The following is a 25,968-nucleotide window of genomic DNA, read 5'->3' as shown; positions in this document are numbered from 1 at the left end:
GTGGTGGTGGAGCATGGAGTACATACATTTGGAGGTCTGGCTGGGAAGTACAATTGTTGAGGGTGGGCAATCTCTCTGATCCCTGGCCCTTGTCCCTAGTCACTTTAGCCCAGGAAATGGAGGAAGTGGCCAAGGCTCCCACCTGACTCCAGCCAGGTTCAGCTCTTCTTTCTTGACTCTTAGGCTCTCATGTGGGGGATTAGAAGTGAGGGAAGTGATTTTTTTTCAAACAGAAGCCCCTTTGGGAGTAGAGGATAAAGACCCAGAAGTTGAAATGACTCTTGGATTCTACAAAGTAACAGGAAATGAACAGGCTTGACTGTGTCCATTGTCTGCCACTAGCTGGGCTCTTAGAGTCAGGGAAACCATGTATGCAAGTGTGTGTGTGTGTGTGTGTGTGTGTGTGTGTGTGTGTGTGTGTAAGAGGACAGTTGAGTGAAGGGGCAAGAAGGGTTAAAGGAACTTATTTGGCATTAGGGCTGCTGTCCCATGAGTCTTGAAGAACAGTGACAATTGTAAGAAGTCCCCTGTGTCCCTGTCCCACACTCAGTCTGAACTAGTCTGACTGCTGGCTCAGAGCTCCTGACTTCCAGGTGGTGCCACTGACTGATGTACAAGACAAGTGTGCAATGGTATTTGTGCAACGTTCTGGTGTTAGCCTTGCACCTGTCTGAGAGAGGGGTGCTCCTTCTCCATAGATAAAAGGCCTTGGGGGATAGGGTTGTCAGGGTGGGGAAGGACTGATAGCCAGTGCTATCCTTTGGGGCGTTAGTTCCTTTAGGGGATCTTGGATACTCCTAATCCTCTCTGCAGTCCTGTGTGTGGAGACTCAGGCTTCCTCAGAGAAGGTTCTAGGTGTAAGCAGGGCCTTTGGCCTTTCTGCCTTAGAGCCAGACCACTGTAGTAGGAGCCAGATGTCTCCTTTTATCAACATGAAAGGAGTCTGTATTGGGTGTGGTGGCTTTGGCTCCCACTCAAACAGGATGACTTTCAGAAGTTCGGGGGAATAGGGATGGGTCGGAAGGGGCAGCAGGCTGCAGCCTTCCTAGACCTTCCTATAGGCGTCACCTCTGACTCTGAGAAGGTCTGAACCTGGGGCTGGAGAAGAGCAGGGTGAGAGAAGGGCAGAGAGGAGAGCCCACGGGCTACATCTGGGGTGGCAGAGAGGTCAGGACCTCTGCTGTCCCTGTTCCCCACCCCCCTCCCGGGCCTCAGTTTCTCCTTTTGGTAGCCTGGGGATAATGCCATGTGTGCTGCCCTCACCTGGAGAAGGAAGGATGAAGGATGAGGCTGCGGCCCAGGCCCTGGAGGGAGCCAGGGTCTCGGAGCTCACAGGGCAGGTGGAGATGTAGTGAGGATGAGCAGGCAGATGGGGTGGGATGGGGCGGGGCGGGGAGCTGGGGATGAAGGAGATGAGCGATGGGAGAGGGCGGCATGCCACTGGTATATGCACAGGGCTGGAAAGAGTCTTGTTCTGTCATCATCCCCTGAACCAGTCCCCAAGAGTCACGCACCAACCGTGCTCAACAAACACACGGAGAGAAGAGGAGAAAACGGCAAGAGGAGGCCCAGACAGGAGACAGTCACCTTGATTTGGACCCCCATTTTCAAGTCCCCTTAAGTTTTCTTTAAAAAAAAAAAACAACAAAAACAAAAGCAAAAACAAAATTCAGTATCAGTGACACTTTCTTTTGGCACTGACTTCCAGAAAAACAAGAGGGTTATGGAGTGTGCCTGCCTGCTTTCCAACACTCCCTGGGGGTGCTCTGAACCCATACACAGCAACAAGTGTAAGAAAACCAGGAGGGAAAACTGAGTTTTATAGAAACTGGAATGAAACTGACCAGCGTAGTTTCATTATCCAAGCTAAGCGGAAATGCAAAAAAATCAAAATAAAAAGAAACAAACAGCACAAATGGTAGACGTGAGTCCCGTTCCTAAGTTCTTTCCTTTTCACCCCATTCAGGTGTCATCAGAACCCCGAGAGGCCTGCCCCACCTCCCGCCCCATTTCCCACCCTCAGAATGGCCTCTGGGCTCTGCCCGGCCCCCTCCCCCTGCCCTTCTCCAGCACAGCTCCAAGGACTGCAGTCCCAGCCGGGATGTCCCTCTCCCTTGCATGTGACAAAGGGGTTCAGGGAAGCAGGTTAGGGGGCCTTGACTGGGGCTGTCCCAGGGGGGCAAAGATGGGGAAGTTTGAAACCGAGTTGCCCTGGGTGGAGGAAACAGGGCACCCTCGTGTGGCCCCTCTCCCTGCTCCTTTCAAATGTAGCAGGGCATATCCCCTGGCAGCCATTGTCTTAACCTTCCCTTTCTTATACTGCACTCCATCTTGGAGCTCTGGGACCTGCTTTGTCCTTGTATCTGTCTTGGGGGGCAGAGTCTTCCTGCCTACAGCCGGGGTTGACTTCAGTGATAATTCTGGATTCTATGAGGGGTTCGGGGTCTAAGGGACTAGGGAGGAGGAGAGGCCTGGTGTGGCAGAGGGGAAGGAGAATCAGGGCTAGGACATCTCTGGGAGGCGTTCTGGGCTCTCTATTCCAAAGAGCTCAGAGCAGTTGCAAGGCCATGATGTTTCCTGGGAGCTGCTAGTGTGGCTGTGTCTTAGAAGCTGACGCCAGGCTTCAGTTTCCCTGAGTACCTGTTGTAGCTCTTGGAACTTCCCTGAGGGGTTCAGGAGGGAGGAGTGGGGAAGGGGTGACATCAGGTGAAGGATGGGACCATGGAGGAAGCCATTAGGGAGGCCAGCTGGGGCCAGAGCCACAGTTCTGCCTGGCAGTGCCACCCAAGCTCTCTGAGTGGGAGGACCCTATCGGCTTGTGCAGGATTCTTTAAAAACCCCAGTCTCCTCTGCAGGTTCACAGGATGAGAAAGGCCAAGCCAGTGATAGAGGGGCAAGATCTGACCTGGGGGTGGGAGGTGGGCAGAGGCAGGAAGGCCTGAGGTTCTTGTATGGGGAGTTGGTCAAAACCCTCTTTCTGAACTAGCAACACTGTTGTTGCCTTTGTCCAGATGTCATGGGATCGGGATGGCTCTGTACCTAGTCTGGGGCCCTTGGCATGGGTTGCTTTGAGAAATCCAAGTTGTTGACTAGACCCCCTTCCTATTCCTCCTTAAGGTCTGGCCAGAGTCATGCTCCCCAAGTTTGTGTCAGCATCCTCACACACATGCAGGAGGATTACCCAGCACACCTGCTGGGACAGAAAAGCCCTTTCTGGTGGCCTGCTTCATACAGTCCCGAGTGCTGCAGCATGCAGCATGGCAGTTGAGTTCTGAGCTCCTCGGGCTTCCTGCTGGGGCCACCTCCACCTTCTCCACTGTGCCACCCCGTATCCTTGCTGGAGTCCCCCACCCTCCACAGAGAGGGCCTGGGGTTAAAAATGGCACAAGCTATGTTCAGGGCAGGACTGGCCACTTCTGGTCACAGGACAGGAAGAAAACCAGATCTAAGGCCAGCACTGGGCTCTGGGTCCCATTCCCTAAGTTCTTTCCTCAGTTTCTAGACAACAAGAGTGGGACCATCAGGTGCAGAGGGCCCTGGAGCCTGTGTCCTGCACTTCCCTGCTTATCTCTACTGGAGAAGAATCAGTCAGGGCGTGTTCATTCACTCGGGACAAATTTGGAGACTTGCTTAGAGATGGGGAAGAAAGACAAAATGGGGGAGGAGACAGAGACAGAGAGAGAAGGAGGGGAGGAGAGGGGAAGAAGGGAGGAGAGGGAGAGAGAGAGAGAGAGAGAGAGAGAGAGAGAGAGAGAGAGAGAGAACACCCAGTGCCTTAGACTGGTATCTCCAGCTCCCTGCAGAGTGTTGGTAAGAGGTGGGCATCAGGAGACAGGGTCATAGGGGCCTAGCAAATCAGGTCTGTAGGAGTCCACACACCCCTTAGAGCTTACATATCTTTAGAGTCCAGGAAAAGGCTAGAAAGTGGGCAAGCCACCCTGTCTGTGCCCCCTGGGGATCACTTCCAAGTAGCTTGAAGCTCACTCTTTCTAGAGCCCTCCACTTCTGCCCCAGCATCTCTTCCCCAGTCTTGGCCCTGTGCCCACCCCTACCGGTCACTTACTTGCAGGAGAGTTGATTGATGCCTTCGATGTAGTAGCACACGCCTCCATTCACACAGTAGGACTTGGCTGTCTCATTGCACTTCCGGGCGTGCCCCGACCAGGACGACAGAGTGGTGCTCACTGGAGGTATGAGAGACAGGTGCTAGTGACCCACTGGTACCACCCCTGGGCCCTGGGATCACTTCCTTTGTGCTCTTTGATGTTCCTATCTCAAAGTTGGAAGGTCACTGGGATCTGCAGGAATGCCTGGGTAGGAAAGAGCTATGGGGTACTCTTGGCAGGCAAGAAGGCAAATGGTAAGCCACAACAGACCCTCTGTCTGCATTCATACTCTTGGGAAACCTACAAAAGCCAGGGGGTTTCCCACTGTCTTGGAGGGTGGAGGAGACCAGAAAGAGCTTCCTCCACTGGAGGAGGGCCTGATGTGTGCTCCACATTGGTCTTCCTCCTAGGGGTCTCCACTGTAGGACTAGATGCTGATGCAGGGAATGGCTCAGGGGGACAGCCTGCATCCATCTGCACTGCTCAGGTTTTCACGGTAAACCAGGGGAATCGGTGAAAATGACACCTTCAGGATACTGTCACTTTCTCAGCTCTGGGAAAGTGTGTGTTTGGGGGTGGGGGGTCTTGGCTTCCACTCCCTTCTCTCTTGTTCCCAGGGCTGGCATGTTATGAAGGCTGTCCTGTCTCGGATTGTTCAGGGTCTCCTTCATGTCCTCATACCAGACAGCCCTCGTCTTGTTAGCTGTTGCTGGTGGAGGGAGCCTTCAGACCTTGGCCAGCCTCAGCTATAAATCATGAGGTTCAGGGGGAGATGTAGCTGGGAGAAGGACAGGGGTGGGGATGGGGGTAGGGGATAGGGAGCAGCTGGGTTGTGAAAGCGGGGTGGGAGTAAGGCTGGCTGCTAACCCAGGCTCACATCTGATTGATCGGGCTTGCCCGAAACAGTGAGAATGAGGAGTGCTTTGCTCCCTTAGCAGGGGACAGTGTCCAGAAAGCTGGCTTTAAATGCAAAACCTTCTTTCTTAAGGCATTGCCCCACGCTGGCTTTCCAGGATGTGCTGTCCTAAAAGAGTCCCTGTCCCCTATTCCTGCTCTGGGATCTGAGGGTCCCTCACTCCTGCCCAGCGGTGGTCCTTGGACTGGTGTCCCACTCAACCTTGGCTACCCTTATCTCCCCTGGGGTGGCAGCCTCCACTGCTCCCGACAGCAGTAGGGAGGAACAAGAGGAGGAAGATGGAGCAGCAGGCGCTTGGCACCCTCAATGTTTAGACATGTAGGGAGACAGATGGGGCGTGGGGGACTGGAGTGTACACACAGCACTGCCTCTGTATATGTCTGAGGAGCTCGCAGATAAAACTCAGCAGGCCGGCTCCCACCCTCCTCTCAGCCCCGTGCCTGTTGCAGAGTTGGCATGTCAGGCCTCACCCCTGCTGAGGTCTCCTCTAGGAATCCACCGCAAACCCAGCTGGGACCCACATGCTGGCCAGGCAAAGGAAGCTTTTTACTGGTGTTTGCTCCAACTCTGGGTCATAGAGACCCAGGAAACTAAGAAAGGGACAGACAAGAGACAGGAGTGCGGTGACCATGCCTGCAAGTTATAAAGTCCAACACTGGCAGAGCCCGGAGTCTCGAGGGCTTAGAGGTTGTCTTGCCCTTTGCTTACGCCTCGAAGGAGGAGTGAGAAAGACAATGGCGGAGTGCCTGTTTAGAGCTGCAGTTGTGTATTCCCTCGTGAGAGAACATGTCAGCACCAAGGCGAGCAGATGAATGTGGACCACAGCCTGGGGCTTCCCAGGGGCCTTGGCAAAGCCTGAGGAATCTTGGCCTGGACCTGCCAGGCCTAGCATGGCTTCCCTGCAGCAATGGTGGCAGAGGCCTCCTGCTGTCCTGGCTTCATTGTTGTTCTGCTAGGTTGAGAGTGGATAGCAATGAGGATGCTGGTGTCAGGGACCACAGAAGAGAGATGGAGGCCACCTAGTTGTGATATATTGGGTCTGGGTTGCCAATACCATAGCATGGGGCTGATGCCAGTGCTCCAGAAAGGCAAAGAGCATAATGGGGGAGATAGCCATCGATGTCAGGGAAGAGTGGCCACAGGCTTCCCCACCTCTTCTGACAGGGTAAGGCTTTCCCAAGCACAGCTGTACTGGTCGTAAAGCCACGGCACAGGGAAGTGTGTGCCCCAGAGAAGGTGTCAGGCCATGTGTCCTCACACTGGTCTGGCACTCACAGGTTCTTATTCCCTTGTAAACACATCTGTACTTGGCCACTGCTGTCTTGCACTTGGAGAAGCAAAGGTGGAAGAGGGCTGCTCTCTTGACTTCTCGATTGGGATGGCTGGCCGACACCCCAAATCCAGTCTGTCCAAACTGGCCTCCCAGTTATCTGTCTCAACCCCCTCCCTAGTCTTCCCTATGTGTGTGAGCCCCAAAGTCCTAGGGAGCACTTTCCATTTCTTCTTTATCTTTACTGCTATATGCACACCTCCAGGGACTGCCACTTCCTGCTTCCTTCCCTGGTCCGGTTCACTGTCACTTCTTCCTCTGGTGACCTTACTTACTGGTCCTCCTGACTCACACTTACCTTCACTCTGGCCTATTTGCTCGAAAGCTGCCACTGTGGTTCTTAAAATATGTAAATTGTGTCAACCCTTCCCATGATCATGTCCTTTAGTGGTGTCCCTATGAATGAGTGTAGTCACAATAAAGCCCCCAGCCCCTCGTCAGGTCTAATCTGGGTCTCATTGCCCTTTCTGTTCATTTTTATCCTGTTCTCTCCACATATTTGACTACACTAATTTCAGGTGTAGTCAGGTGCCTTGCTACCCAGGACCTAGGAAATATCGGTGCCTCAATGTAGCCTCTCTGGCTTCTCAAGATGGCTACAACCCCCACATTCTCTGTTTGCTGCTCAAGCTTCTGCTAGTAGCATTCATTCTAAGCTGTCATCTAACTCTTCCACCAGAACCCAAGCTGCTTGGGGCATGGCCACATCTGTGGTGTTTTACTGAACCCCACCATCTAGACAAGACAAACATCTGACCCAGAATAGGTGCTTAACATGTGTTGACAGAGCGAATGAACAAGCACATGTCTGATTCTTGAGGGGAAAGTGCACTCTGTTGCGTCCATGGGCACCATCTAATGTCCTTACCCTGGCCTTGGATATCTTTTCTGTGAGATGCTGTCTCCTCAAAGCCACCATGAGGTACTAATTCACACTTACTAGGAGGGCTAGAATGGTGGAGCGGGAAAATAACAGTTTGTGGAGAGGACTGTGGAGGCTCGGAACCCTGGGAATGTATGGTCACCTGGCTGCTTAGGCATCTAGTCAAGGAGTTCTTTAAAAAAAAAAATTAAAAATCCTCAGAGTTACCATGTACTCAAGAAATTCCACTCATGGGTGTATCCTTAAGACTGAAGATGTGTGTTCGTACAAACACCTGGACATGAATGTCCGCGGAAGTGTTATTCATCAGCTCTGCTGTGGCAATGGTCCACATGAGTCAACAATTCAGACCCATTGAATGGGTGAATAAAAATACAGTACATTCACACACTGGAATATCATTTTACCATAAAAGGAATGCCCTCATACATGCTACAACATGGATGGGCCTTAAGGTACGTGAGGGCCGCTTATTATACGGTTATATTTATATAAAATGTCTACTCTGAACTGATCTGCAGGGGCAGAAAGCTAGAGTAGCGGCTGAGGCCCTGGAGGGAGGAGTTTCTGATGTGATGATGAAAATGTCCTAGAATTAGTGGGGATGCTTACATAAGTTGGTGACTATACTGAAAACCACTGAATCATACTTTAAGAGGGCAAATTTTATGGTATGAAAATTATATCTAAAAATTAATTAAAACCATGCCCAGAAGGGGAAAACTCAGGGAGCTGTTGCTACGAGTATCTTGGTGCAGCTGTCCCAGACCTTCAGAAGAAGATGAAATGGGACAGAGGCTGCTGCCTCAGCTCCATGGGCAAACTTCTTCCTCTCTTTAAGGTTCAGTTGTTTTGGGCTATCCAGGGCTCATCTTGCTGTGCAAATGGCTCCTTTTCATTTGGCTCAGGTGTCCATCTCCCCTAACCCTACTTTGTTTGTTGGGAGAGGCATACCCAGGACTTTACCTTCCTGTCATCTGAGGTCCTATGCTGGGAACTGTGGTTGTGACTCTCTGATCTTAGAGCAGGACTGTGCTGAATACAACGGGTGCTCATGTGTGCATGCGTGCATAGATGTGTTCAACCAGCTATCCCTTGACCAGAGGCCTCTACCACATGCACTCAGTCCTGGACCTCATGCCAAACCTGCGTGCCCTGTGCTCTATATCCTGGGACAGTTCCAAGTTCCCTTTCACTTGGGATGGGCTTCTGGCTTCTGTAAGGTGGAAGGAGATTGCACCATGCACACTGTTTTGTTGCAAACTTTGCCTATGTCTGCACACCTCTTCCCTGTCAGCCCTAGAAGCTCCTGTGAGACCCAGAGCTGTCACTTCCAGAGGGCCTGCTCTGATCTGGGAAGGACTATGGCTCCACCCTAAAGGAGAGGTAGGTAGCCATCCAAGAGTGGAACGATGCCCTTTGATGCCCTACTCCTGTGGCCCTATTCCCCTTGGGGTTGGGCGGGCCATGCCAACCAACCCACCTTGGGATGAGTCACTGGGGGCAGGCAGAGCAGCCCGCTCCCTGCCTGCCCTCCACCCCCTCCTCAGGGCGTGGTTGGGGCAGATCTGCTGCGTTTCGCAGGTAAACAAGAAATCCATGCATCTCTGCCTGGGAAAATGGTCGTGACTATTTCTTCACATCAAGAGTAGTCTGGCCTGCCGTGGACTGGACAGGGCAGCAGAAAAGGTGTGCACGGTGTATGTGAGGATGCCTGTGTGTGTGTTGGCGAGGTGCGGATGACAACCTCAGCAGCAAATCCACAGTCCCGGGAGTTTAGGAGAAGGCGAAGACCTCGCATGGCTCAGCCTACGATGGGAGAGCTGTGGGACACAGAGCTAAAGGAAACCCTGCACATCTCAGAGCTCTTCCTATCTCCCGGGCCTCTGCTCTCATGCCAGGCTGCAGACGGGAGGCACTGGAGCCTGTGGGCAGCTGGGATCCCGGCTCTGCGTGAGACGCATGCGCAGTCCAAGCCTGCTGCACGGCTGCACACTGCATGCTGCAGGCTGAGGGGGGCATCTCAGGCTGGGCTGGGGCTTACTAGTGAGTAAGACCCTCAAGACCCCAGCCCTGTGCATCAGAGAGGGCACAGCTATGGGGTTCTACACGGGAACCCTTCCCTGTTCTGTGTGCCTCACGTGGTGAGGTGGTGGTCCTACGGGGCCACTTCTCAGGGTGCTCTGCCTCTTTACGGTCCTGCACACAGATAAACCTGGTAAAGACGGTGCCCCACCCACCACAGTAACCAGGCCAAGTGTGCATATGACCTTGGCAGGATGACCAAAACGCCATTCTCCTGCCTGCCCTAGGAGAACACAGGGATGGGGGCTGGCTGAGATAGAACTATCTGAGGCAGGTGCTTTCTCTTTCCGCTCCGCTCCCTCAATACAAGAGGTGGAAAGCAAGAAACCAACCCACTGCCAGGTCTTGAACTCTGTTCCATCTGGATCTAGACTACCTCTGGATTTCCTGGTTTCATGAGTTAATAAATGAACTCCTTAAGGTCGGTTTAGGTTGGACACTTGTCAACTCTAACCCAGAGAGTCTTTATTAATAAAATGGGAAACCCAGAGCCTGCGGTGGATCAGAGGATGCCTACTCACTATGACAGAGATGGCAGATGCTAAGCCCAGGCACATCCCACTTTGGGACAGTTTGAGGGTAGCCCCATCCAAGTACCCACCTCTGTCACCCTTCTCCAACCAGGAAACAGGGGAGGCCACAAAGGCCTCAGGATAGCCCTTTCTTTTTTAAAATTAAAAAAGCATATTGGAAGCTGGGTATATCAGCACATGCCTTTAATCCCAACACTTGGGAGGCAGAGGCAAGTGGATCTCTGCGAGTTCAAGGCCAGCCTGGTCTAAACAGTGAGTTTCCAGATAGCCGGGGCTAAGTAGAGAGACCTCGGCTCAAAAACCAAACAAGCGAACAAGTAAAGATACTGAAATTCGGGCCGTGCACATGCTAGGCAAGAAGTCTACCCCTGAGCTACCTTGCTAACCGTAGGTCGGAATTTCTTTAATATAACATTTAGCAGCTGCCTATTGTGAGGCAGGCATTGTGCTAGGCCCCCGAAGCCAGAGGAGGAAACAGGTCCATGGAGTGCTACAACCAGTGGCAATGACTTCCACACTGTCGAGCTCCATCAGTAACAAACTGTTTGACTGTGCAAATATGCAAACTTTCTGAGCCTCTGCTAAAGAAGGGTCAATGAGAGAAAACAGAGTCTGGCTCAGTAAATAGTAGATGTGACCAGAAAAACCAGGGGACTGCATCGCCCCTGTTCTCTTTGCTCTCTGAGGCTCCTCTTGCACAGGGCAGCCAAAGCACAGAGCACATCCAGCAAAAGTGTGGGGCTTACGGCATTCAAGAGATGCCACCAGGCCATGCTGGGTCAAGGGGTAGCCCAGGATTGGTTTTGGATCTTGACACTGTAATGAGCAGAGGGGTAAAGGTCAAAGCTCCTGTGGTTTGAAAGGATATGGATGGGGTGGGGAGTAAAAGGGAGTGGGGTCAGATGGGGAAGGAGCAAGAGCTTGCTGAGGCCCCATGGGAAGGGTTTGGCTTCCAAAAGGCACTATAAAAGGCCATTGTGCTGACGCATGTGAGTGATGGTGAAGCCGGAGGTATGTCTGCCCCTGAGGTAGGGATGGGACGGAGGGACAGGTGTGAGAAAGATCTAGACTTGGACTTCTGTGACACAGTGGCATGAGAGCCCAAGAAACCTGAGACTGGGGGATGAGGTGTCTCTCATCATGGGACAGATGGGATCTGGGCTAACTTGGGGCCTAAGTAATGCTGCAGGTTCCTCTTTAGATTGGCACTTCAAGGCTGGGCTGTGGTAATATACTCAGGGGGTTACATCCCAGGGTCAGAGCCAATGCAAGGGACAGGACATGGTAGGCTCAGTCTGTGGGTGCCCAGCTCAGACAGGGAGGAAAGGTGGCTTTCTAGGTCCCAAACCAAGGCCTGACAGGACAACCCAGCAGAAAGGTGTTCTCTATTCTGGTACTGCATCAGACACTGTGAACCAGTAAGACAAACAATTCTGAGCCCCCCCCTTTGTAAGTCTTAAGAGAGGGGGTAGGGTCTGTGAGGCAGGTCTGTTATCCCTAAATGGAGGCTGCCCACAGGCCCCAGGCACTCAAGCCTCCCACCCCCAGGCCTGGCTCAGGTGTCTAACAAGGCAGCCGGCAACAGGCAGGCAGCTCACACCCACCCCAGGCCTGTCTCTCCCCCAGCCTCGCTCCTGACAGCCCAGCCTCTTATAATTGCCTTCTAAAAATATCCTTCCCCCAACCCCTACCTCTTGATTTCAAAATATTTAGTTTTCGGGGTATTTAAAATGAGAGCTGGCGGCTCTTCCAGGCCCAGATAACAAAACTAAACATTTATGCTTTGACTGCATTTCTCTGATTCAGCTGAGATCTTGGGTTTGATATGCAGCAACAGGAGGGAGGGGGCTGAGCGCAAGATAGATCACGTGCTGGTCTCCTGAGGGCTGAGGGGCAGCTGACCCACCATGCCAAGTCCCCCAGGACCCTTCTCTCTCTTGAGGGACACCTACCACTGTTGACATGGAGTCGGCCCCTCACAGTGTCCTTCCCAAGGATGTTCTCAGCCTCACAGACGTACTCTCCAGCGTCCTCCACCTTCACTTTGTTGAACTGTAGCCGTGAGTTCTTTCTGGTTTGGAAGAGGAAAGAGGGAGAGAGGTGTAAGCCACGGCTGCCAGAGCTTAGCAGTCACCGAGTGGTCACGTTACGTCACCAACGCATGTGTAGGTTGGGTGAGAGGAAGGTCCCTCAGGCCAGTCTTTCTGGAGTGCAGGAGGTAGGATAACCCCTGGAGCTGGGGGAGAGTCAAACCTTTGGAGCTACACGGGGTGCATATAGCCAGAGCACACATATTCTAAATCTGTGACTCCTCACAATTCCTTTCCTGTAGCTGGGTTTCTTTGTATCATTCTTCTTGGGGAAGAATGCCAGGTCCCTTAGGAAGTCACATGGCCATATCTCTCATTCTCAGCTGCCTTTGCGGTCTGTAGAAGTGGCAGATTGTCACTGTTTTGAGTTATGGTTTGAATGTGTCTCTCAAAGTCCACTGGTCCCCACTTCCCCACTCCAATGGTGCTGGCAGGTCATGAGGACGCACGGTATGGAAAAGGCCCTCAGACCCTCATACTCGAGTTCCCAGCCTCTGCAGCTGTGGGCCAAATACATCCCCACTGTTTTCAAGTGAGCTCGTGGGGTATTCCATTAGAGCAGCAGCATGGACCCCAACCCCAGGTACCTGGGAGAGCGCTGGCCTGATGGCTTCCGTGGCAACTGTGCCAGGGTACCAGTCTGAAGCTGCGGCTCTCTCCTCCCATCCACTCAGCCTTGCTATTGCGGGGGCCCTCTGTAGCTGCTCCAAGAGACTTTTATTTAATTCCTTCCAAGTACCTCCCATGACCATGTACTCCAGGGCATGGGGCCTCAGGGCCAATCAGGGTGTTCTCTTCTTACACATGGGGAGACTGAGCCTTAGAGGGCTCTCGAGTTGCTGATGGACACAGCAAAGCAAAGCAGAGGTGGACCAGGAGCTGAGGTCCGTGAGGATACCAGCTAGGGCTGCCCCTTCATCTGGTCTCATTCTTGAGTGGTCTGAGGCCAGGTCCTAGCAGCCCCTCCTCCACGCTGTGACTCCAGAGCCTGTGGCTTCAGAACCAAATCTCTGCTTCCCTCTCAAAGCTTCCTTGCACCTACTCTGGGGCATCTTGGCTCTGTTTGCAGCTCCCAACCCTTCCTGCATTGGATGTTCTCTGGGGTACAGAAAGTGTTCTGGATAAAGCCAGGGAGTCCCAGTAAAGGCCATAGTGCCTTTACATGCTATGATCTCCTCTTCTTTTTAGGGGCAGATTAAAAAGCCAGACTCCTTGCATACCAAGGTGCCGTTGTTCTGCCTGAGCCCCAAGAGGGCAAAGGAAAACCATGACATTGTTAGGACAAGGACTGGAACGGGGGACAGGGGATGGGGGTAGGGAGGGGGCACGAGAGAGATGAGCTTCTCCCTTGCCTCTTCCCAAACACCCCCTCCCACATTCCCATGGGATCGCTACAGACTGACAGACCTTACTGCACTCATGACGGCCTCACCACTGTGGTGAGAGTGGCGGCCTAGATATCCTACCCTTCCTGGGTGGGTCTCTCTCCTTGGGCTTGTGCCTGCCCACAACTCTCCTCTCTCTATCAACTAGTTTCCTTCATTAAGCAGAGCCCGGAGGCCCCTCTGCCTAAGTGATCAGTTCCTCATCGCAGCCTAATTAGCGGCTCCAGGTTCTCACTTCTCTGGGTCAAAGCTTCCTCACTTCCTCGAATACTGGATAGACAGGGAAGGGGGTGTGCCCGCTGAGGGCAAAAACGTCCATGCTTAGGGGCCCAGAGCCAGCCAGCTCCCCATGGTCACCCACAGCTGCGAAGTTAGTTGTAGTAGAACAAGGCAGAGGATCTAATGAGCAGCAATGAGACTTGTTGGGATGTCTCCTACCCACGGGAGCACCAGACCAGGATCAAGGGGGGCAGGGCTTGGCAAAGGACCCCTTTTTGGGTAATTGGTGGTAACAATTTTCCGGTGTGGCAGGTATCTTGGTTTACTGGGGCCTCAGAGGTCTCAGGGAAGTGGATTCCAAAGCTACGGCCGAGGATGGACCCTGAGGGTCTCTCAGGCCCTGACGGTGCTCGGACTCTGCACCCTCCTCATCCTTAGATTGATCCATCTGGACACTGGGCTTCAGGGACCTCTCCTGGTCTTCCTGGCAGGCAGGCAGGCAGGATGTACACTCCTGCTGCTTCATTAGTGTGCTGACCCGGGTCTGCCCCGTAAGGGTGCTGTCCCACCCTCCCTAGCCGGTTCTCTGCTGGCAGGGACAGGATCTGGGCAGCCCCACACTTTCCTTAGTGCCTGGCTCTCCTGCCTGCCTGAGGGGCCTGTCCCAGCCTGCCCCTCATAAATAAGGGAACATGCGGTTCTGCAGGGGAGGGCCTGTGCTCTGGGCTTGGGGGGCAAGTTTTCTCCTGGCTCAGGAAGGCTTGGGTGACACTGCAATTTGGCGGGCACAGAGACAGACAGTCAGCTCCCTATCAGGGAAGGCGGTCTCTGCCAGCAGACAGAGATGCCAAGGCTGAGGTTCCGGGGCAGGCTGAGGAACTCGTGGAGGAAGGACAGAGAGAGGCTCATCAGAAAGGAGGCTCCTTGCTCTGTGCTCTGGCTCCTGGGCTGGTGAGGTGTATGCAGCAGAGGACTGGGTAGTATAGAGAGGCGGCAGCTCTCTTGGAGTCACATGGAGAGGACCTTGGTCACAGATAATCAGAAGCTCCCTAGTCCTTCACAGCTGACAATCTATGCTGGGAGCCCAAAGGACAGGACAGCACATGTGGGGACAGGGGACATTTCAGAAGGTAGCACATGGGGAAGAGGTCAAAGCATACTTCAGATCCAAGGGAAACCTAGGGAAAGACCTGAGTAGGCCTTGTCTCTGGATTAGGTCGCCCGTGTGTCAAATGAATCTGTGGTTTAACTAGGAAGTAAATTGTTTAGAAGTTTGGACTATCCATAGTGTCCCCCGCTCATCTTCTTGAAGGATGACCTCAAACCCAAGAGAGGAGGGCCAGCCCTGGGAGTCTCGTCAGCTCCACACTGAAAATGGATCTCTGCTTCCAGGCCTGCAGTGGGGCATGAGGATGAGGTGGGGGTTCCCTGAGGGGAGTGATAGATTTTCAATGGTGAGATGAAGAGATGTCTGAAGTACTCTCAGAGGGGACAAGAGCTGATTGGTGGATATTCCTGAGTCACACCATTTAAGCTGGGTCTTGAAGGCCTTTGCCAGGGACAAGAGTTTTCCCAGTACCGGGGCAGCCTGGGCCCAAGTCCAGGGCTGTGAAAGGAAAGACCAGGTGTTGGGCCTGTAGCAGGGGATGGATCAGAAGGATTTGGGGGTGGGTCCCAAGGCTGTCATATGAGGAAGGGGGAGGGGAGGGTCTGTGGTGGGGATTATCTGTTGCAAGGAGCTTATAGTGGGGTAAGAACTAGAATCCTAAGCAAAATGGTGCAGAGTGACATTTTTTCCTCTGAAAAATGGATGGAGGCCTCTTGCCCTGCCAATTGGCCCAGAGCCTCACGCAGGCAGGGCTCATTGCTGGCTTGTTCACCAGTGTAGCCACCACCGCTTGCTGACTGCTTGATATACAGCTAATGCTCCATATCTGCAGGTCCGCTACACCAGTCAAGCCACAGAGCAGTCTGTGGCCCAGGAGGTAACCAAGAGTATGGCAGGAAGAGTGAGAGGCCAGGGGAGGGGAGGCCAGATGAGAAATATTTAGGGCAGGTGTCCACCTGTAGAGGTGTCAAGGGGCAGGTGCTTCAGACTGCCAGGTGTGCACAGCAGAGCAGATGACGAGGGGCAGCTGGGTTAGTGAGGGTTGGATGGAAGGGGGACTGGGGACCTGCTCGGCCTCAGGAGTGGGGTCTGGGGCTCAGCTGGCAACACAGTGTAGAATTTGGGTAAAACTGCCACCAAGCCTAGAGGTGGAGGCCTGGGGTCTCAGAGATGGAAAGCTCTAGGAGGGTGGCATCACCTAGCACTGGGCAGGGAGAGAACAGGGAAGCCTAAGGGGTAGCCCAACACCACTGGGATCTCGGAGAGAGATCCAACTCACAGGAGGGCCAGTGGAGAACCCACAGGGACAGGCAAAGCTGTCATTGTACCAAGAGCTGCTGGTGCTGCTGGGCTTAGGACCCCAGAGGTCATAGGGTGGAGGGGCTGAGGCTGTGCTGAACTGGCTGCCTTGGGAAGGCAGTGTGGGATGAGGATGAAAGGTGTGGATGAGGAGGCCGAGGAAGTGAGAGAAACAAGGGCAACAGCAGAAGCAGGGAGGACACAGCAGCCTGGGAAAGTGATCCGGAAGAGGGATTGGACAGGATGAAGTTTGCTGGGAGGAAGAGGGAGAGAGGTTAAAGTTACCAAAGAAAGGCAGGAACTGGAACTGGAGGTGCTTCAGCAGAGTGCTCTGTGTGTGTGTGTGTGTGTGTGTGTGTGTGTGTGTGTGTGTGTGTGTGTGTGTGGTGTGTGGGGTATGAATGTGTGTGTGTGTCTGTGTGTGGTGTGAGGGTATGAATGTGTATATGTGTGCTTGTGTGTGTGGTGTGAGGGTATGAATGTGTATATGTGTGCTTGTGTGTGTGGTGTGAGGGTATTAATGTGTGTATATATGTGTGTGTGTGTATGTGTGGTGTGAGGGTATGAATTTGTGTATGTGTGTTTGTGTGTGTGGTCTGAGGGTGTGAATGTGTATGTATGTGTGTGTGTGTGTGTGTGTGTGTGTGTGTGTGTGTGTGTGTGTGTGTGTGTGTGTGTGTGTGTGTGTGTGTGTGTGTGGTCTGAGGGGTATGAATGTGTGTGTGTGTGTGTGTGTGTGTGTGTGTGTGTGTGTGTGTGTGTGTGTGTGTGTGTGTGTGTGTGTGTGAGGGTCTGAAATGTGTGTGTGTGTGTGTGTGGTCTGAGGGTATGAATATGTGTGTGTGTGTGTGTGTGTGTGTGTGTGTGTGTGAGGTATCATAAGGGAGGGTCATGAGGCAGTGCATTCCAAGGTCTGATGGGATGGGGATGGGAAAATGGGTACCATGTTTGGGAGCAGTGCAAAAGACAAGGGCCAGTACCTTCCCTGGAGTTCAGACCCAGGGAAATAATGGAGAAGCTGAAGGGTGACGGCACCTCCAGTCTTAGCTCCAAGAGTCCTGTCTACTTCTTTTCTTTCTTTCTTTCTTTTTTTTTTTTTTAGAGCTGGGGACCGAACCCAGGGTCTTGCGCTTGCTAGGCAAGCGCTCTACCACTGAGCTAAATCCCCAACCTCTACTTCTTTTCTAAGCTGGTACCAAGACCATAGCGGGTGGTGGGGAGGAGGTGGGGGTATGGGGCTGGGTAGTTAGATTGAATTTCTTGTCAACATTATAAACAAGGGATATATGTCCCAAATCTCCCCACCTCTCCAATTACCACAATTCCCTTAGGAATTAACCTTCCATGGTCACAGACCTGTCCTCTAAAGCCTTCCCTCATGGCTTTTTGTGGGGCTCACTTTCTTTGATTCAAGTCTTGGAAGGAAAGTGGAGGCAGAGTTAAGGTCCTGATACTCACTTCTCTCCTTAGGCTGCAGGCCTCCAAGGTGAGGTAGGGCAGCCTGAGCCTGAATATTCATCTAACACTTTCTGTTGTGGGGTAGGTGATGACCTTTGCTTTTATTTTGTGGTGGGTTAGAAAAACAATGGTATCTCTGCGGGGGTGGTTGCAAGCGACTTTAGGGATGAAGTCAGAAAAGGCTGAGGAGCTCCTAGAATATCTACCTAGACCCCAGAGCCCACAGAGAGGTTGGGTAGAAGTATGTTTAATGGCGGACAAAGAGGAATTGCCTTTGACTCTTGGCTGTCCTGGCACCTTCTGCCCCTTGCTGGATGGATGGGTATCTTCCTCAGCCTGAAGCTTCAGGGGATGTGTATGCCATGCTCTTGAGATTTATTTAGGACTAAGGACACTCTTCACGCAGGGGTAAGTATCAGCAGCAGACCCCCAAAGTCAGCCAATGTTCTCCTTCTACTTACTAAACTCTCATACAAATGGCAGCTTGCCAACCCAGGAGACCAGCCCTTCGTGTTATGTGACTTCTCAAAGACTTTCTGGAGACAAGGTCTTTCACTTCGAACTGCGGATTCCGCTGTCTCTCAGATACGATGCTAGGCTTTTTTGACAAGTAGGGTTTCTGCTGCTAAAGACAGCTTGGAGTCAAATGGCCTCCAGTCTTCAAACACAAAAACGGCTTCATTCTTTTTTGTGAGACAGGGTCACATCCAGCCCAAACTGGCCTCAACTTGCTACGGATCGAGGATCGAGGATGACCTTGAACTTCTGATCTACCTGACTCCACCTCCCAAGTGCTGAGATCAAAGGCATGTGACAACACACCTGGTTTTATGTGCTGCTGGGTTTGAACCCAAGGCGTTGTGTGCGCTAAGCTCTATCTACTGAGGTGCATCCCCAGCCCTGGGACTTGCTCCACTCTGATCAGTAGTGTGGAATCTCAGGGCAGGGCTGGCACAGGGGACTCAGCGGTCGGGGGAGCATTGGGTGTGGCAAGGAAGGGATGCATAGAGGGGACCTGGCTGGTCCCACGGTTGAGAACACCGCTCTGGTCCTCCCTTCTAGGACCGGCAGCTGGGGAGACGGAGGGAAGGTGATGCTACTACTCACCTGCCGTTGCCATACTTGATGCGAATGTCACGACTCCGGTTGAGCTCCTTGCCGTCCTTGAACCATCGATAGGAGGGCTGGGGGTTCCCCGCCGCTGCCTCACACTTGAGCGACTGCTTCTCGCCCACCTCTCCTGTCTGGCTCTTCATCTTCTTCAGCTTGGGCCGGGTGGCTGCAGGAAACAATGCAGGTGAGTGAGTGTCGGGGTGGTGGGAACAGTGCCAGGCATGGGCAGTAAGAGCCACCATCTTGAGGCTGGAGCTGGGGAGACCAGAGGCCACCTCTCCTGGCATTTTTCTTTAGTCCAACTCAACCCGCATTTAGAGTCTGCAGTGGGAACAAGGTCCTGCTACTTCTGGACACTCCTCCGGCCCTGGGATGGTACCAAGAGCTTCACATTCGCTTGTAAAACCTTCACAACTTCCATGACTTCACTGCAGTGTTTAAACCCATTTATAGACAGGGAAACTGAGGCTTAGAAGAGTGAAGTCACTTCCCTGAGGGCCAGTAATGGACATGAGGTTCAAATGCAGATCATGACCTCAGTTCTCATGACTTAACTCCTGTCTTCCCTCCTCTTCATCTCCCCTCCCCTACCAGGCTTATCCTGGGCCCGGAAGACACAGGAAGACAAGATGGTAGACTCAGCTATCACTCCCAGAAAGGCCAGCCTGGCAAGGGCACTGTAACCTGGCATTGCTGTTGCAGCACGGCACATGGCATTAGGGGTGGTAGAGCCCGGAGGGCAGTCTTAGTCCTAACCCTTGGATCAGGGCTCAAGCAGCTAAGAGCTAAAGAAGGAAACAAGCAGAAAGCTTTGCTTGAAAATGCTTTGTTGCAGGGGCCGGAAAGATGGCTCAGTGGTTAAGAGCACTGCCTACCCTTCCAGAGGTCCTGAGTTCAATTCCCAGCAACTACATGGTGGCTCACAACCATCTGTAATGGGGTCTGGTGACTTTTTCTGGTGTGTCTGAAGACAGTGACAGTGTATTCACATACATTAATTAAATAATCTTTTTTTTTTCTTTCTTTTTTTCGGAGCTGGGGACCGAACCCAGGGCCTTGTGGTTGCTAGGCAAGCGCTCTACCACTGAGCCAAATCCCCAACCCCAATTAAATAATCTTAAAAAACAAAAGATGTATTTTTTAAAAAAGAAAATGCTTTGTTGGGCTAGGTACAAGAACAGACAACTGTGGAAGTCATTTGGTTCAGTTTAGGACAAAACAATGAGTAAACACAAGCAAACAAAACCGTTCACTGATACACATACTCATCCCCCCAAACACACATATCTATGTACACACACACACACACACACACATACACACACACACACACAAACACACACAGAGACAGATACACACACAGACACACACACAAACACAGAGACAGACACACAAACACACACAGACAGACAGATACACAGAATCTTTAACAAAATGGGACCAGTGCCAGTAACATGATCCTTTCATTTAAAGAAACAATATAATCCTTCACCGTGGTTTTCCAGATCACCAACATTCTCAAAACCTAACCTGCAAATGTCTTGAGAGATGAAGACAGATCATTACTCAAGAAAAGAATTCTGCAGTGAAGCTGGTTTGGGAGCCATATGGATGGATGGACGTAGTCCTTCCTTTACCCTGGTCTGACTGAGTACGGGCTTTCACATATGCCTTTTGGAATCCTTTATTCTGTGGAATAAAGTTCTATATCATGACTTACATGTGTATATGTGCACAGATACATATTTTAATATATAATATAGTCACAGTTTTCAAATGTAAGAAGGGTATATATTTTATAAAACAAACTTCCCTCTAGCTTCTCAGAATTGCCAGTGGGTAACTAATTCTATCAGTTTCTTTTCTATCCTTTTGGAGATCTTTTATGTGTACAAAAAATATTTCCCTGGCACTCACACACATATTTTTCTACAGAATCACTTTTCACACTTGCATAATATTCCTGTGTGGGTGTATCATAATTTATGTAACTTATTGCTGTCGGGAGGCACTTAGCATGCCCTCCCCACGCTTCCATTACAGATCAACCCCTGAGGGCCATCTCTGTGGCTTGGTTCCTGCACACATCCAGGAGACTCAAGACTGCCTGACTTCTAGTCTAGGTCTGGCCACTTGTTAGCTTTGTGTCCTGAAGTCACTGACCTAATTCTTATCGGCCTCACTCTTTCTCATCTGCAAACTACAGGAGATAAAAAGAAGCCCTTACCTTGCGGGATGCCTGTGAGGGTCATATGAGACAGTGCATGGAGAGCCTGGCATGGGGGAGGGCACTTAATGAAGGCCATTATCGCTGTGCACAACCGTTTCCTAAGGCAATCTTCCTAAGAGTGGGGCTGCTGTGTCAAAGGCTACTCAGCCTTCCTCAGACTCCCACAAAAGTAATTTTGTTCTGCCACATTGACTCCCCTGGAGAAGCTGCGCCAATCCACAGGGCTCCTCCTCTGAGTGACAGGGCCTGTTTTTTTCCACACCCTCACCGTCCTGAGGCACTATCTCCCCTTTAATCTCTATCAATTAGCGACAGATAAGGCCTCTTTGTAGCTCTGCTTTGCATTCATTTGCTTGCTGCTGAGGCTGAGCGGTTCCTCTAAGTGCATCCGAGGTGGCTCTTCCTTTGGAATTGCCCGTTCACGCCTGCAGCCTGATTTTCAACTGAGTGCTGTCTGGTGGATTTGCAAGGGTGCTCCAAAAGTATTAAGGCCACAAACCTTCCATTACAATGTCTTCCCTCAGTTATCTGCTTCTTACATTTTAAAATGCCTCGTTGGCAGGCCTGCTTATACTTCCCTTCCTCATTTCCCCTCCTCCCTTCCTCATTTGTAGCAAGAGAAGTCTGTGCATTAGACTGGAACCCTCTGCCACTTTGTGACTCTAAGTAGGAGTCCTGCCCAGCATCCTTTTTGTCCTTGCCCCATACTCTTTCATGTGCTCCAGAGTCCCTGCCACACCTCATAGTTCTTCTGAACTCTGGAAGCTAATGGGAACCACCTGGGCAGGGGTCTGCTACAGCCTGGATACTGAGAAAGAGGGCCTGGAAAGCATTCACTCGTGTGGGTTCCTTGGCTCCTTCGTATCTTTCACTCATGCTGGAGTTTGTCAACCAGTGCACATCCCAGCGCTGGCCACGCCCACAGCACTTCTGCACTTAGAATGGTTTCATTCTAAGGTTAACAGGTAGATGTCATCTAACCTAGGTCTGATGCCGACCTCCACCTAGTCTAAGTGCTTTGCCATCTCGTGACTGGGACATAGCTCTTTGTGGGTTCTAAAGTGCCTGCTTTCCCTAATGGAGTGTGTTAATGTCCCTGCAGTTCTGACACCAGGGAAGTCTTGTCCCCTGGCACCATAGGCTACTTTGCTCGAAGCCTGACTCCAGCCAGCCACTGAGGGGTGGGAGTGACATGGTGAAAAGAAGCCATGATGATTCTGCCATCTTGTTTCTTGACTTGAGTCCCAGCCAAAAGGAGGTACAGTGAGTCAGGGACCATGGCTTCATGTGTGGGCGATGGGCTTGGAGTGTGCCAGACACAGGCTGTCAGCAGGCAGGACCAGAGGGCCCAAGGAACTGAGCTCCAAAGCCATGTCCTCATTATAACCCAGATATCATCACAGATACCAAGGGCCCCCCTCCATCCCGTGGGAACAAACATGCCTCACTAGCCAGTTCTTGAACAACCCTGCCTAGTTCACTTACTCCACATTCATTCACTCACTCACTCACTCACTCACTCACTCACTCACTCACTCACTCACTCCATTTCCAGTGAATGATTCAAGCTGCTACATGCCTCATTCACTGGGGAATAAGCTGGACAGTCTGGACTCGGGGAGTCCAACTTCTGTCAGCGACCAATAGGAAGTATGAGGTAATGACAGCAAGCTTGTGAGCTCACAGTCCTTAACAGCCTATGAGGCTGAAGAGGGCAGGCCCAGGTGACAGGGCTATAAAGTCGGGATGGGAAGCCTGGGTTGGGCTTGGATTTTCCTCGTTTTAACTTCTTATGTGTCAGTCAGGCTATAAGTGACATACATGGGCTAGATCATGCTTGCATTGGGCAGCAGTGGTCTAAAGTGCATCATGAGAGTAACAGCACATTTGTACCATGCCATGCTCTCCAAAGTTTTCTCTTCTAGCTTTTGGAAGATCTTCACAAGAATCTCCTGAAAGGGGAGGCTGGGCATCTTCACTAGGCTTAGTTTTCTGCATCTGGAAAGTTCCTTGGTAGGTTTATTACAGAAGCTCAGATTGTAGGAAAGAAGAGTGTATACCAGGTGGCCCTTGGAACAGTGCTGGGGGTGGGGGGGTTCTGCAGCTCCATTCCTGGGCCTAGAACCTGGGCAAAGACTGGGGACTTCCCCATCATAGCCTTGGATTTGTTCTGAAGGTGTCAGAGGAAAGTATTAGAGACTCAAGACAGTGGTGTTTGTGTTTGAAGTTCTTTCTTCTTCTTAGCAGAGGCAACTTCTTCCTTTGTGGCCTCCAGACATCAGAGCTAGTACCAATACCCTGGGCTCTCTTGGAACAAGGCTCAGAGATTGTTCACACAGCAGACCTCAGGCACCTAGAGACAACCCTCAAAGGGTTTCAGACATGACTGAGCTAGCTCCAGCCCCCAGCCACAGCACCCACCCCCTCTGAGCTCTATTTTATGCTATGCTAGTGTGTGGGCATGGAGATCATCACATTGGGTCCCGAGAGTGTCTTGAGGTCAGAGCCGAAACAAGCAGAGGACTGAGCCCCCGGGATGGAGAGGGTTCTGCTGTCTCGTGGGCTAGCATTCACCCTCTGTCCTGTTGAGCATCTGCCAGGTTCCAGGTCTCTGGCTTTGGTCAGATAGGACTGAACTCTATGTGGAATGACTAATCCCTCTGAGTTTAGGATGTCCCCTCTGTCACTCTTGTTACATAAGAAATACATTTTGCTGTAGAAAAAAAATTGCACAATCCAAATAAGAAAAAAAGGAAAACATATTAAAATCAATTCAATTATCTTCAGAGAGAAAATCCCACTGCTCATATTTTCAACTATCGCCTCCAAAACACTTCCCTCTAAAGTGCCTTAGATCCCGTTTCAGTCAACACATTGGAAGACATTTTTTCCGACTCAAGCAATACATCCATAAATCATTTTTAATGGCTGTCTAATAATCCATTGTTCGGATGAATCTGTCAGGTCATCTCCAGTGTTCTTTTGGTATTAACAACAGTGGGGTGGACTTTATCGGGTCAGCTTTGTGGCCAAGTGGAGGAATAACAGAGCCCTGAGAGATCAAAGAGAGGAGGCTTGCAAAAGCCCAGCGCTCAGGAGTTAGGACAAATGACAGACACTGGATAAGAGGAATTGTGTGTAGAAGAAGCAGAGGGTAATGATCAAGTCTCCCCCAACCTCCAACCCTACCAGTTGACATCAGTGGTGAGTAGATGGTCTAGGAAGGGCCTAGACTGTTTGCTCTGGGCTAAAGTCCCACACTCCTTGGGTTGGAGGAGCTCAGGGGTCCCTCCCACCAGTAGGGTCAGGGTTACTGGGGAGGGTATGGAGGAATAGCTTTTGGAAGCCTTCTAAGGACAAGAGGAAGGTCTCTCAAGGCCTACAACAAAAGCTTTTTCTGGCTAATATATTTCAAAAACTCATCAGGACACGTCTCATGTGGTATAAGTTGGGCCATGGGGTTTCTGGTGGCTTCTGCTTCCTACCACCTAGTGCCAACCAGAGCATCTGGCCTGTATCTTTGTGACGGGCCATCTCCAGAGAGCACCTCATTAAAGATAGCAACCCAGAACAACAGCCCGCTCCTTCCCCACATCCCAGCCTGGAGGCCAGGAGGCGCTGCTGCCAGCTGCTTGACCTCATTCCTCTCCCTCTGCAGTGGGCGGTGGGTGTGGAGCACAGAGATCTGAGAGTGAGACAGACAGGCCCTGGCCAGGAAACCCAGTTGGGGAGACCTGGCCCCACCTCCCCCCTTCCAGAACCAAGGGCAGGGACACTGGCCTCTTAAAAGGGTTAATGGCCCTCCCCTTATGACTAAGACTCAGCTCTCCCCTTTGCAGCTAACACCTGGAGACAATGCGGCCAGCCTGCCTGGCATCAAAGTCTCCTTCTGCCCTGCTGCTGACAGGCTGTGGGCTGGCCCCCTCCCCACCCCTCTCCCACCTACAAAGTGACTGCAACCTATTCGATGTTAATTACAGACTCCAAGTTCAAATGAGAAAAGAAAAAAACAAAACAAAACAAAACAACCTTCAACTCAAAACATGGCTGGATCAAGTGGGCACCCGGGATGTGCTCTGTGAAAGGGACACTTGAGTGTCCTTTCAGTCTGCTGAAGGGCTGTTCGATGCCCAAAGGTTGGTCTCACAGAAAGATTGGATATCTACTTGGGTTCTGTTTTTTTATGGGCCATGTGTCCCTAGACAAGCAGGCCCAGCCTGGGAACTGATCTTACTTTACCCTCTTCCTATTTCTATCCAACAGGCCTGTGGGAAGACAGCGCAGGACAACTGCCCCACCCTCATCCCACCCAGTGCTCAACTTCCTCCATAGGCTTTCCATGGGGGCTGGAAAAGGTAAAAGACTCCAGGAAAGTCATTCTCCCTGCACCAGTGGAAGCCTACTGGTGCCTAGCACCACAGCTGTAAGGCGGAGGAGAAGGCCAGGGCTGCTAGGAGAAGGCTTTGAGGAGTGCAAATGACCAGCTGAGATGATTCTGCCCTAGAACAGCCCCTGCCTAGCCAGAAATGCCAACCTCAGACACTGAGACAGCTGAGTGCTACACTCACCCCCTCCCCAGCCCCTATGCCAACATCCCAAGATTACCAGTGGCTTTCCCAGGGCTTTGCTGTCAGCCAGTCTTCTCAGCTCAGGTGGAGCCACAGGTCTGTGAGGCAGAGATGGAGTCTGAGGGGAGCTGCTGTGGGTGGGAAGATGGCACAAGTGTCCAGAGCACAGACCCCACAGACTCTCGCATGCTTTCTCAGACACCTAGTGCCTCACAGATGACACATGGCAGCCAGAGCTGGGAGAGTGGTACTGAGGGCACTGAGGGGTACTGAGGGGAAAGCCTTCTGGGAGAAGAGAGCCACAAGGGTGTCACAGAGGCCAAGGTCTCACTCTCTCAGTTTTGTACCGAAGGCCTTAGGTAGGCTGCCTAGTTTCCTGGGGCTTCAGTTGCCTCGTTTGCAGATCATGCTCGCTTTCTTTCTTCCTTCCTTTTTCTTCCTTTCCCCTCCTCCCTCCCTCCGTCCCTTCCTTCCTTCCTTCCTTCCTTCCTTCCTTCCTTCCTTCCTTCCTTCCTTCCTTCCTTTCTTCCTTTCCCTATTTCTTACAGAAGCTTCTGGTCTCCCCACCTCTTTAGTGGCTGGGAGCCGAGGTACGGACAGAGCAGATATGACAGCCCTGAAGGCCATTACCATCTGCCTAAACCC

The 25,968-nt window shown here is 51.8% G+C and overlaps 1 protein-coding gene across 1 annotated transcript in view; it reads right to left on the bottom strand.

The window, feature by feature from the left end:
- Positions 1-25,968, bottom strand: part of Nrg2 (neuregulin 2) — a 180,799-nt gene that overhangs the window by 17,580 nt on the left and 137,251 nt on the right. Inside the window, 3 exon segments of the mRNA XM_032886174.1 lie at positions 4,064-4,184; positions 11,806-11,924; positions 18,520-18,691. Coding sequence (XP_032742065.1) covers positions 4,064-4,184; positions 11,806-11,924; positions 18,520-18,691 — 412 coding nt within the window.

Source organism: Rattus rattus, chromosome 15 (genome assembly GCF_011064425.1).
Source record: "Rattus rattus isolate New Zealand chromosome 15, Rrattus_CSIRO_v1, whole genome shotgun sequence".
Lineage (NCBI taxonomy): Eukaryota > Metazoa > Chordata > Mammalia > Rodentia > Muridae > Rattus > Rattus rattus.
Note: the sequence above shows the minus strand (reverse complement) of the source record. Positions and strands in the feature narration are given on the sequence as shown.